The sequence below is a fragment of the Topomyia yanbarensis genome, chromosome 2 (assembly GCF_030247195.1).
Source record: "Topomyia yanbarensis strain Yona2022 chromosome 2, ASM3024719v1, whole genome shotgun sequence".
NCBI classification, from domain to species: domain Eukaryota; kingdom Metazoa; phylum Arthropoda; class Insecta; order Diptera; family Culicidae; genus Topomyia; species Topomyia yanbarensis.
In genome coordinates, this window is record NC_080671.1 from 194,922,614 (window position 1) to 194,935,268 (window position 12,655).

The 12,655-nt window shown below is 40.1% G+C and overlaps 2 protein-coding genes across 2 annotated transcripts in view; one reads left to right on the top strand and one right to left on the bottom strand.

The window, feature by feature from the left end:
- Positions 1-418: 418 nt before the first annotated feature.
- On the bottom strand, positions 419-3,732 carry LOC131682565 (DNA repair and recombination protein RAD54-like). Its single transcript, XM_058964136.1, has 6 exons — positions 3,591-3,732; positions 3,027-3,538; positions 2,472-2,967; positions 1,592-2,416; positions 1,336-1,499; positions 419-1,273 (listed from the first exon to the last, which is right to left on the bottom strand). The coding sequence occupies exons 1-6, from the start codon at positions 3,591-3,593 to the stop codon at positions 916-918; spliced, it is 2,358 nt and encodes a 785-aa protein (XP_058820119.1). The 5' UTR covers positions 3,594-3,732; the 3' UTR covers positions 419-915.
- A 2,925-nt stretch (positions 3,733-6,657) lies between these two features.
- Positions 6,658-12,655, top strand: part of LOC131682566 (protein ABHD13) — a 34,962-nt gene continuing 28,964 nt past the window's right edge. Inside the window, exons 1-2 of the mRNA XM_058964137.1 lie at positions 6,658-7,153; positions 7,218-7,980. Coding sequence (XP_058820120.1) covers positions 7,000-7,153; positions 7,218-7,980 — 917 coding nt within the window. The 5' untranslated portion in view covers positions 6,658-6,999. The remainder of the gene's footprint in view (positions 7,154-7,217; positions 7,981-12,655) is intronic.

Genomic DNA, 12,655 nt, shown 5'->3' on the forward strand with positions numbered 1-12,655 from the left:
TTACAAATCCGACCACGCGTAGCGCTCGTATCCAACGAAAAGCAAATGAGTGCGTTTAGTAATGCAACTTTAAAATGCGATTACAAGCGAAAATATCATAAATAATTTTGAAATATATAAATTAAATCAAGGTGCTTAGAGTTCTTTTAGAGTTTTAGAGAATAAAAACTCCTTGAATTAAATATTGTACACCTCAAATCAATATTAATTCTTCAAAAGGGCTAATGAGATTTTTGTAAACAAACTTATTTCGCTCATTATTCCGCTGCCGTTGAACTTCATGAAAAATTCACACGAATCAACATCTTTACCCTTGATAGAATCAATTTCAAACGTTTTTCTGTGTTCAAATTATAACCAATTAAAAGAAATCAGCAAAACAAAAGTTGTTCACAAATCTATTTAGTCCTATTCATAAGTTGATATGGAAATGTTAATATATATTTTCATAAAATGGAAAGTGAATATTAATATTGATTTAGTTATTAAGAAATTAGGTTATGCTTTCAGGGGAGAAGTCGATTCAGAGAATATCGTGAAAAATTAAGAAAAGGAGTTGGCCCTCCCCTAATAAGCATCTTATGATTCAAGAGCTTACGACCAAACCATCATCCAAACAATATATGGAATCATTGCACTATATGGGTTAAAGTTCGAGTATAATACTTTTATTAGGGTCTGGGGTTGTTCTGTTTTAACCTAATGAGAGTGAGATGAATGATAAAACGACTATCACAAGGAATGCAAAGAACGACTCGGAGTGCATGTTCAAAGGCATCTAAAGTTAAATAAATTATCGAATGTTCACGAGACATATTGCGATATTACACAATTTGAATTTTTTTAACAATTTAGATTGTCATAATTCATATTCGAAAAAAAGGGAATTATAACAATAATCAACTGACTATTAGTTCATTTTGTTGGCACAAAATCTTCATCGCGGTCATCATCGGAAAAGGAATCATTTTCCTTTTCCTCATCTTCTTCGCCACAAGACTCGGAATCTTCCGCTTCTTTCGATTCTTCTTTTGCCCTTAGAGCCTCAGCACGTTTTTGTTCGGTCAGCTTCTGTTCGACGACGGCACTGTTCGAACGGTGGTGGAACACAAATGAAATGCATTTGGTAATCTCCCAACACTTGGACAGAATTTCATCCGGGATGCCCTTGTTATTGGAGCAGTGATACCAGTGCATTAAATCCGACGTGCAATCGCTATCGTCTGGCGGCAACTTGATCTGGTTATTGTTGAGACATCTTTTGCACTTAAATCTGTAACGTTGATTAGAGACTCAAATTCCTTTCTGTTTGTTTAAAAACATAAGTGTTCTCACATGCTATGCGTATCCGATAGAGTAGACTCATCCATTCGGAATAGATCTTTTAGGTCATCCTGCGTGAAGTGTCGCTCGCCGTCCTCATCATTGTCCACCACGGTATTGGATAAAGCTTTTTTGTGCGTTTGACGTTGGAAGATTTTTTCTTCGATGGTTCCAGTCTACAACAAAAGAAAAAAAAAAAAGATTCTATGGTGATCCAACCAAAATATTTTTGAATGTGTGCTTTGTGTTAGAATTACAAACTACATACCGCCAACAATCGATAAATAAAGCACGGTTTCTTCTGCCCGTCGCGCCAAACGCGAGCCATCGCCTGTTCATCGTTTGCCGGATTCCAGTCCGGATCGAACATCACCAGTCGATTTGCACCGACCAAATTCAACCCGCAGCCACCAGCTTTCGAACTTAGCATAAAGATGAACTCCTTCGAATCCGCTTTATTGAATTCATCAACGACTTTTCCACGTTTCTTGATGGTCATTGTTCCGTCCAGCCGAACATAGGCGTATCCACGTTTTCGACATAGTTTTTCAAACAAATCCAACGTTTGTGTGTAGTTTGAAACCAGTACTATTTTATCGCTTGTGTTCATCTTTAAGCTGGCCAACATACAGTCCAACAGCATCAGTTTTCCGCCAAACTCCGGTCGGAGATCTTTAGCACTATAATTGCTTGGTAGAATTTTATGTGCATTTTCAAAACCGTCAGCTCGCTCTTGAATTTTATCGTAAACCAAATCCGGATGGTTGCAGAGTTTCTTGAGCGAAGTTATATTAGAAAGTGCCGTTAGGCTGGCCTTGACTTCGCTCTTCTCCAGCACACTTTTGCGAATGGAATCCGACTGGAGAAAGCTCTTATAAAGCTCGTTCTGAATCTCGGTCATTTTGACGCAAATCACCATTTCAAACTTCACAGGCAGATATTTGGTTAACAGAGAACTTGTCCGCCGAATCATACAACGATTAACAAGAGCTGAAAGCTCTTGCAGACGTTCCGCTGCCTTCTTACGCTCAGTTTCCGTGGAATTTGCATCCTGTCCACGGAGAATGGGGTTCTCGTACTGACGGCGAAATTCCTGTAAAAAAATATTCAAAATTGTTTGCTACAAACATAAATCCTAAACTACCTACAGCTGTACTGCCCAGCATTCCAGGATTGACAAAGTGCAACAAACTGTAATACTCTGTCAAATCATTCTGTATAGGAGTGCCGGATAATAGAACCCTCCGTTTTGTCTTCAATCCCATCAACGCCTGATAGGTGAGATTCTCGCTGTTCTTCAAACGATGACCTTCATCGCAAAGCACTGCTCCGACATCGGAACTGTTCAAAATATTGGCGTACAATCGAAAGGTCTCATAGCTGATGATCAACACCGGTGTTCCATGTCGCAAACTCTGGTTGGCCATAAACTGTTCAAGTTCTTTGGTTGTATGCTCTTTCGAACCTCCGTCCATTGCCAGACAATTCACGCGACACCCGAGCCATTTCCCGAATTCTTTGTCCCAGTTTTTAACCAGTGAGCTTGGACAGACGATGATTGCTTTACCAATCGTAGGCTTACAATCTGGACTTTGTCGCAACAAAGTCCACAGAAGCGTTATGCACTGCAAGGTCTTTCCAAGTCTGCAAAGAAAAATCGTAGCATTATTTCTATAAAATAACCCAAGTAGCAAAGCTTTCACCCCATTTCATCAGCCATAATACATCCATTGAAATCTCCTCGCTTCCCGGTAACACACTCATACATAAACTTTACACCTTCACGCTGATGCGGCCGAAGAATATTTCCCAGCAGAGGATCGACGACGACGTGAACCTGGATCTTGTTTTGGTCCATCTTCAGCTTATCATGCTCCGAAAGATCGTCCGGTGTGTACAGCACTAGAGAGTTACAGGCATACGGATCGTGAAGGGCCCTTCGAGCGGCGGGTCGTTTCATACCCAAACATCGTGTAGTATGTTCCGCTACGTAATTCGGAATCGGAATTTTGAACGGACGAGTCAAAATTTGCAGAATCATCATCTCGTACTCTGAGGCGGATAATTTCGCTGGTGGAGGTTCCGCATCTTTGCAGTGATTTTTGGATCGTTCCCGACATTCTCTCGTTCGTTTGTGATTTATCGAAATTGGACTTTTGAATGTGGAATTTACCGGTGAAAGCGCTGTGCTTTGACTTGGCGCCAGACTTTTTCGCTGATTAATGAGGGAGTTTTTAATTGTTCATTTGATATTATTTTGCTCTTACCATTTTGCTTGAAATATACTCTTCAGGAATAAATAAACCTTTAGATCTAAAGCTGAATTGTTACAGAAATCGAACGAAAAACTTTTTAATGAAATATTTTGTTCTACACGCTGTTTGTAATAATATTTGAAATTTGACTCAACGAGAGTGCGTTCGCAAGTAACACTATCTATACACGGAAAAATAAAACAACCCGCAGAATAAGTTCTTCTAACTTAAATTTCAGGGGGACGCTGACTAGCAAGTATTCCGTAACCAACATCGGCTGGACCGGATCTGATTATCATGGCTAAACAGCAATAAATAATATCTTTTATAAATATATCAACTACTAGTACACGAGACATGCGAAACCGCTTACCCAATATTCTCTTTTGGGGTGAAGTAACCAAAAAACGGGGTCCAAAGTGCTGGACCGAGGCGAGATGTTGGGTACGCGCAAAATATTTGTGATTTGTCAACCACAGCCTACCCCTGTTAAAACTTACTGTAAATTATTGTAAAATTAGTGTACTGTCACAGTAAAAATCATGGTTTTGTTACTGTACATTTCTATTCGGGAATCCATTACCTACACGCAGAATTTCAGTTATTCATCGATAGCATACTATGCCTCTCGTTTCTTCTGCTGTAAATTGTATGCATTGGAGATATTCAGTCTATCCACTCATTGAATGCTTACTAGAAGTATATGCATGAAAATGCATAAAAATCACAGTAGAAGAAAAGAGACGGAAATAGAAAGTATGCTAACTATGCATATTTGTGTTTCTCAATACTATCAAAGATAAACTCAAGATAGAGTGGTCAAAGGTTTTCCATGTACCCCTCGATGAACGCGGTTCACCGTCAGAATGACAGATCAATACAAAACTGAAGCGGAGCTTTGCGAAAAAGGACACAACGTCGATCTTTGCGTCGTATCCATGACAATCAGTTATTAAACTAATAACAATACATTTTTCAACAGAAAAATAAACAAACTGAGCTTTTTGTAGTTCGGTAATTAATTGATGTGCCTACGTTAAATTTCTGCCTTTGCTAATTAATTAGTAAAATAGTCTCTAACTGACTGATATATTTTTCGTCAAATTCTTCAACGTTGTACCTTTGTATTAGATTGTACGGAAGAATTAAGTGGATGATCTCTACGACATTCCTTATTCTCGATTGTTTCGTTTGTGTTTTTCGTGGAGTGAGGGAAATTATTACAGAAATTCACCTGGTCAGGATACGAAGTGTTAGGAATGGACGAATTCGCATCAATGATTCTGGCCATCAGTCTTCTAGGAATAAGTTTACTGGACAGTATTTTACTCGTCGATTTGAAAAACATGTTTCTTTCATAATAAGATTGTTTGCAACTTTGATTTGATTCGTAACCATAGCATTTTGTTGGCGCATTCTAAAAATTATCGACGCCTATTACCGAGAGGGTAGCAAATGCTTACTATTATTGAGTTCAACGGTTCACGGTTACCGATCCATCTTTTGTTAATCGTTTGTATGGGACCTAATAATCTTGAGTTTATCTTTGATACTACACTCAAGTTTTTTTTACGCGGTTTTTTGCGCGGTATTTTTTACGCGGATTTTGAAATTTACGCGGTTTTCATTTACGCGGATTTTGAAATTTACGCGGTTTTCATTTACGCGGTTTTTGAAATTTACGCGGTTTTCATTTACGCGGATTTTGGAATTTACGCGGTATCCATCAATGAGGTTCCAATTATTCGCGGATTCTTAAATTTAAGTGGTCTTCATTTACGCGGATTTTGAAATTTACGCGGTTTTCATTTACGCGGATTTTGAAATTTACGCGGTTTTCATTTACGCGGATTTTGAAATTTACGCGGTTTTCATTTACGCGGATTTTGAAATTTACGCGGTTTTCATTTACGCGGCTCGTATTACCCGCGTAAAAAAACCTGAGTGTATTTAGTTTCGTTTTGTAATATAACTATGAATCACGCACGATCTAATTTATTTGTTCTGCTTGAGCCCAGTAAACGAAATGGCGGCTAGGCGTGTTAAAATACATGCTGGCGAGCGGTAGGCTATTGAAACATTGTTCTAGGCAACCCGCCGTAACTCGCCAGCAACCCACCCTGATAGTGTGGGAGACAATACTGACAAGAAATAAATGCAAAAAACACTGAGAAACACAAATATGCATAGTTAGCATATTTTTTATTCCCGTCTCTTTTATTCTGCTGTAATTTTTATGAATTTTCATGCATAAACTTCTAGATAGACTGAATATGTCCAATGCATACAATTTACAGCAGAAGAAACGAGACCCGGATAGAATTTTACATTATCATTTACCCTACAATCATAAAACAATAAATATTATAGTTATTACTGTTTCAACATTGTTCGATGCCTAGTTCTCACAGTAGATTTACAATAAAATTTCATGTAACAATAAATTTCACTGTTCAGCAAAAAACTGAAACAGTGCATTCACATTAAATTTTACTGTTTTCGAGAAAAAAATGTATGGAGAAAAATTGATTTCTTTAATGTTAAGATACATAACCAAGGGGGTGTAAAAGTCTATTTTTCATTGAAATTTACTGTAAAAACGTTAAAGTTTATTGTTTTTGTATTGTAGCATAACACTAAAACTTACTGTAAATTATTGTACTGTCACAGTGAAAATCATGGTTTTGTTACTGTACATTTCTATTCTGGGAGGCAGATAGAAAAGTATACTCGACTGAGTCAAATCTCTCGTTTTGTTTTTGACAAGACTAATAAATGCGAAAGCGACGCACAAACTCAAAAGTAGGTTAAGGTTGGACAGATAATGCGCAAAATTCGCAAACGAAAAAAGCAGTTTTTTCCACACCGTATGTCAGATCTTCATAAAAATCAATCAGCGTATGTAGAATGTTGTTACAGTACTGCTGATTGATTTTTATGAAGAGCTGACATACGGCGTGGAAAAAAACTGCTTTTTTCGTTTGCGAATTTTACCCTTTCTCTGTCCAACCTTAAAAGGACTTATTCTTTGGGTTATTTTATTTTTCCGTGTACATCATCTCTGACTGCGTGGATATTGTGAACGCATTCCCTTTATCATGACAGAAATGGAAGAGAATCAAAACAAAAGTATTTCGTTAGAATCGATTGTTTTGTGATTTAAATCTTAGATTATTTAAAAAAATCGAAGATAAATCGTGGGTGCCGACGAAAACTTGCAGATACAATAACATCAAATTCAATGGCTTACAGACCACCGGCTCTGGAAATGGTCAAACCTACGGAACCAATCGATTAGCGATTTGCATTGTTTATTATTTAACAGCTACCGAAGAAACACGAAATTCCTGCATCTAATAATTGTTGCCTTTATATTGTTGAGTATAAAGACGTTCAATAGCGGAAAAGTACGCCTGCAGCGATGGGATTCCGAGATTGGAAGATTGTTCGGGCTTTGGCCGGCATCGCGATGCGCATCTGGGCGGCTAGTGGGGCAGCTCTATTGGCTTCCTTCGTGATATACATTGTGTATGGCGGATTGCTGGCTTTCCTGTTGCTTCTCTTCGCAATTTCGGGTTGGTTGACCGATTTGCGTAATTGTGGTTGTTCGATGAAATACTGATTTTTTTTTCTTTTTAGGAATTCTATACCACGCACAGGATAATCTTCTGTATCACCCGGATTTACCGGCCAATTCCAGAATATTCATTCCGGTACCATCGATGCATGGTATGCCTTACGAAACTTTGCATTCGAAGACTAGAGATGGCGTGTCACTCCACTCATTCTGGATACGACATCCTGGAGACAAAGGGCGCTATGTTCCAACGATCGTATATTTTCATGGAAACGCCGGCAATATGGGTCATCGGTTGCAAAACGCAAGTGGGTTTTTTCACAGTCTTCAGTGTAATGTGCTTATGGTAGAATACCGTGGTTACGGCCTATCGGACGGAACTCCGAGTGAAAAGGGTTTCTTCTCGGACGCTCGAGAAGTGCTAGATCATTTGTGTAGTCGGCATGATTTGGATCACAGTCAGATTGTTGTATTTGGGCGATCTCTAGGAGGAGCTGTGGCCATCGATCTTGCAGCCGATGCCGTGTACGGATCAAAATTGATGGGTGTGATTGTAGAGAATACGTTTACAAGCATTCCTGACATGGCAGTGGAATTAATCCATCCTTGTGTTCGTTATTTGCCGCTCTGTTGTTATCGGAACAAATTTCTCTCGGTGCACAAGATTCAGTTCATATCGGCACCGATTCTGTTCGTTTCCGGCCTAGCGGACACACTAGTGCCTCCGAGGATGATGACGATGATGCACACTCGATGTGGCAGTACGCGTAAACAGATGCTTCAAATCGTCGGGGGATCGCACAACGACACCTGGGCCATCAGTGGGTAAGTGATATAAATTAGTCCGAAAGTACAAGACAGGTGAGGATGCAACTCATACTAGTCACAGTGGGACGAATATCGCTGTATGGAAATGTAGCATATCTTGATAAACCAAACCAAACGTTGCGATGTTACTAGTGCATATCAGCTTAAAATTGAACTCCTTTTCTTATGGGATATCACGCAAGACTGAGGCTTTGTTGGAAAACACTAACGTGTTTTCGCCAATTAGGAGGTTGCTTAGTTCTGTCACTAAGTTAGTCTAAGTCAAAACGCAAATTCCACAACGAATTTACTGAAAAATGAAATAGCGTAGTTGGTAAATCGATTGCCTTGTACGCAGCTCACTTGGGTTTGATTCCCAACCCCGCACATAGGGTTAGAGATTTTTCCAAAAGAAATTTCTCTAACCCAAAAAAAAAGCCGAATGACCTAAAGGTTAAAACCTCTATAATCGAAATAAAAACAAATCTCCGTACCAGCCCAAACTAACAGCCAGCCAACAGCCTGTGCACATTGGCGAGGCATGCTGGTGGATCGCCGTGGATTGGCCTTTTCTGTGGGCTGTGTTTGTAAACATTGTTCAACAGCTGGTAGTGTTTGTGGGCACAGCTCGCAGTGGAGGTCATTGCGTGTCGGTTTATTGGTCTGTTTCGTTATCGTGCACAGGTCAATAAAATAAAGAAATGTAGAAGTAGAAACCTATTAGTTAGTTTTTAGTACTATGTGTACAATGGTAATCTGGTAAATTAAGGTACAATTAGTTTACCGACTTACGTTAATCATCCATTCCCGGTCAGCATAGTATGATGAAATCCTGTTTTTGTTGTAGGGTTACTGCTCCCTAATTCATCTTAGCTCCTTTATTCATCTCACCCATTTGAACACGTTAGTTAGAGCAGTATCTGCTATCTCTATTCAACGCATTAGCTTAAATGGTAGGATGAATAAGGGTACGTTGTACTCGACTTTTCGCTTCGCTCAAACGGGAGCATTTTACATTTTACAGGCAAATTTTTTAACTGTACTTCTTCTTAGGTACGTGGCAAAGATGATGATACCTATTTAAGCGCAATCCAGTCACTATAAGTCGAGTTATCAATTAAATAATGTGACATACTGACTAATGAGATGAATAAGGGCACGTCTACCCTAGTTCTATTAGTTTGCTTTTCCACTACTGATATATACCAAAAATAATATCGATCAATTTATACACTTTTAGTTAATCTCTTTGCATCTTATTTCTTTATTCGGCATGCTATGAACCCTTTTATTACTATATCCTAAATTAGATTCATACTAACACTGACTAACACAATTAATTGCATATTCTCTCATATACACTCACAATCTCTCACATTCCAAACGTACAAACGCTCGTTTCTTTCGCGTTAACACAAACCTGGCCTCAAGCGCGAACATTCAATTGCAATCATCTACACATATTCAAGCAAACCCACTGCTCGCGTGATCATGAATAGCTCACGTCCGGAAGTCTACCCTCGGTTATAGAAGCATAGACTCATACCTTCAGTTGGACCAATCAAACAATGACGCTCATGCTCATTAGACAAAACGATCCACGTCGACATGACCGGGAACTCTAGTGATATGGGGAAACTGACTCTTCTAGCATTTTGCACTAAAAAATAAGCATCAGACTCACGTTTCGCGCGCAATCATTCAAAAATACATGCGAATATGCGAATTGCCACACGATTATAAAATCGAATTTATGCACGCAAAGTTACACACACGCTAACGCAAGCGACAAACACGTTAATATACAAACGCTCGAGCCCTTCGCGATCACCAACAGACATATATGTACTGTAGCGTGCACGACGTTGCTACGGATTCAATCTGCCCAATCGTCCCACCTTTCCGAACAAATGGCTTAAGCGCCACCTCTTTCGAGGACCACTTGTCGTGCTTTAGGGTTGCCCGACCAGAAACCCAGCCTCAGGGCGGGTCGATATAGTGAAGGTTTAGAGGAACGACCTAGCAGATGCAACTGAATCGAGAGGTACTCAGTTTCATGCATCAAATTACCCACGAATTAACCCAAAGAAGTTCGCTTTCCTATCCCAAAATACCTAAGAACACCACTCGTATTGTCTCATCACTGGAAGAATACCTCAAAACCAAATAACTATACCGAAAAAGAAACTCGAGTGGTGGGGCTAAGATTCCCAAGTAGCCCTACTTGGAGTAAAGAACCCAAAAGACTACAAAACTAACACGACGCGAAACATGAGATACCTCTTCAAATCAGTAAACTTTATGGGAACATGACTACCACAACAGTTTTAACCTCAACATGATTTACCGAAACAACAATTAACATAATTAGGTATATTTTAATTCTCTAGCATTTTCATAAACTTAACCTAGGATTTTCTAACATAGTGTTGCCTATATTCGTTCTGTTCCCTACTGTGTGCGGATGAGCGATCGCTATTTCCTATCGGGCTAACGTGCCATAATGTTGCCGAACTTTAGTTTGCCGGGTGCGTGTATCGGCTAAACTTTCACCATGCGCATGGATTTTGTGGTAGGTGTACTTACAGTCTTTTCCGTTGCTTGCCCACTCACTTTCGCACTACTGCGAAGACTGTCCTGATGCGGCGATGCGGTGGCGGCGATGTATCTACACCGGCGGTGATGAATCTGCGCAGGCGGCGATTAAGTATCTCCGGATGTCTTCCTGCGTACGGGATTAGATAACTGCTGGCACTGTCGGTACGCCGGACACGCTGCCAGCAACAAATTACGTACACACCAGATGGTCGTGACGTGCAGCTCAGTTGAGCAAACGATGTAAAACCGTCGCACTTCTGCCTTATTTGGTTGTAGCGGCAGAATCTTCCAAACTAGCGCGTGGGTCTAGAGCGCGTCGGTGGGCGAAGGGCGGTGTGGCGGGCCGATGAATAGTGCCAATCTAAACGGTAGAATAAAAGCCGTCGCACGGCTATTCGATGCCGTGAATTCATTGTCTCTTTTTATAGAGTACCATTGTATGTTACCTTTTTAATTTTCAGCTAACGCACACGAAATTTCCGCACTTCCTACTACTTGACTTGACGCAACACCTAATAACAAACTAATTACTGAATTTTAAAGACATCTCATATTTAAATTTGACAAACCTTCGACACACTGCGGGAAAAATTCAAACACGCACTCTAGCCTCTTTCACGGTCTATATTCAAATGGATGAGAAGCTATTCCTAAACCCTCAGATAAACGATTTTTGGTTCTACATACCCGGAAGTACGTAATTTTACCGAAGTAAAACTCGTATTTCGAAAAACGAACTTCTTGGACAATTGATTCTGAATCGCTATCTCATTCCCTCTCGAAACATTTGCATCATACCATTACGCGCCAATACCCTCACTTGCGTTCAAATAGTTTTTTTTCTGGTCGGGCGGTTGATAAGACAACGACAAAGAGGTCCGTTCGGCGACCGACACTTGCTCTAGTTTGTGCAATCGTGAGACAGATTGGGAAAGAGAAAAAACGTGCGTGCGCGAGCGGATAGTACGTTTTAGCCGCCTAGTGTTCATTCTTCCTCCTACGGAATGGAAGAAGTAAACACATATTTGCAACAGGGAACTTGGGTTACTGAATTTGGAAGTTATTTTGACTTCTGATACACGTGCACGCTACATTTTGGCGCCCAACGTGGGGCCACGTTATTGGGAAATTTCTGGAAGTTAAAGTTTTTCTGGAGTAGGTTTTCGTTTAGGTAAATGATACGGTTCAAGATTTTTCTTTCTTTTGCGAATTCAAATGCTAGGCTATATTACTGGATATATGAAAGTTTATTCTTCATGGGTTTTTCCTACCGCTATTTTTAAATTTATGGTACAGTTCGGATACTTGAGTGTTGTGAAAGTCTTAGTTATAGTTTGTGTTTAGTTGTTCGGATATTTTGTGTTACAGTGTTTTTACTTTATGGGAAGTTCTAACGTCCATTATGGAAAACAAATTTCCCAATGCATATCACCTGACAAATGATGAGGTGGATTACGAATTGGTAATTCGGGGTAGGATAGCGGAGACTAAATGGGGTCTGGAGGCCAAATGTCAAATTTTAGGGAAACTGTTTCGAAACGATGCCCGAAAGAAACGCGAATATTCTTCCCCAAATACAATTTACGAAGAATACGACTATACTAGGGTGAAAGTGGACTTTTTCGGGAGGAAGTTGGATCGATGTCACGATGAAAGGGTTGTTTCTCGCCTCAAGCATTACTCGATGAGAGTAGCTAGAAGCAAAACACCCGACGATGCGTCGGTAAGGATGCGAAATGAGCTGACTAACTTCATTCGCTCAATATTAGACAGGTCTAATGGGAAACGGGGTCCAGTTGAGCAGAGTAGGGACGTGTTTCCAGAAAACCGCAAAGGGCCGTTACACAACGCTTACGCAGTTTTCGACAGGTCAAAGTTCGAAGAATGGGAAGGTACGAACGATTCGCAGTCAGAACCTTTGTTTTCCAGATCGCTTAGTCGGTTCGCAGAAGAGTTTCCTCTCCAACTTAGTCCTGAGCAGGCATTGTTAGACCGAATATCTGAGTTAGAGAAGGAGATCGCAGCAGTGAATGAAGCCAATCAGCAGAAATCGAACACCTCTTACGAGTATGACACGGACGATACTCTATTCGAT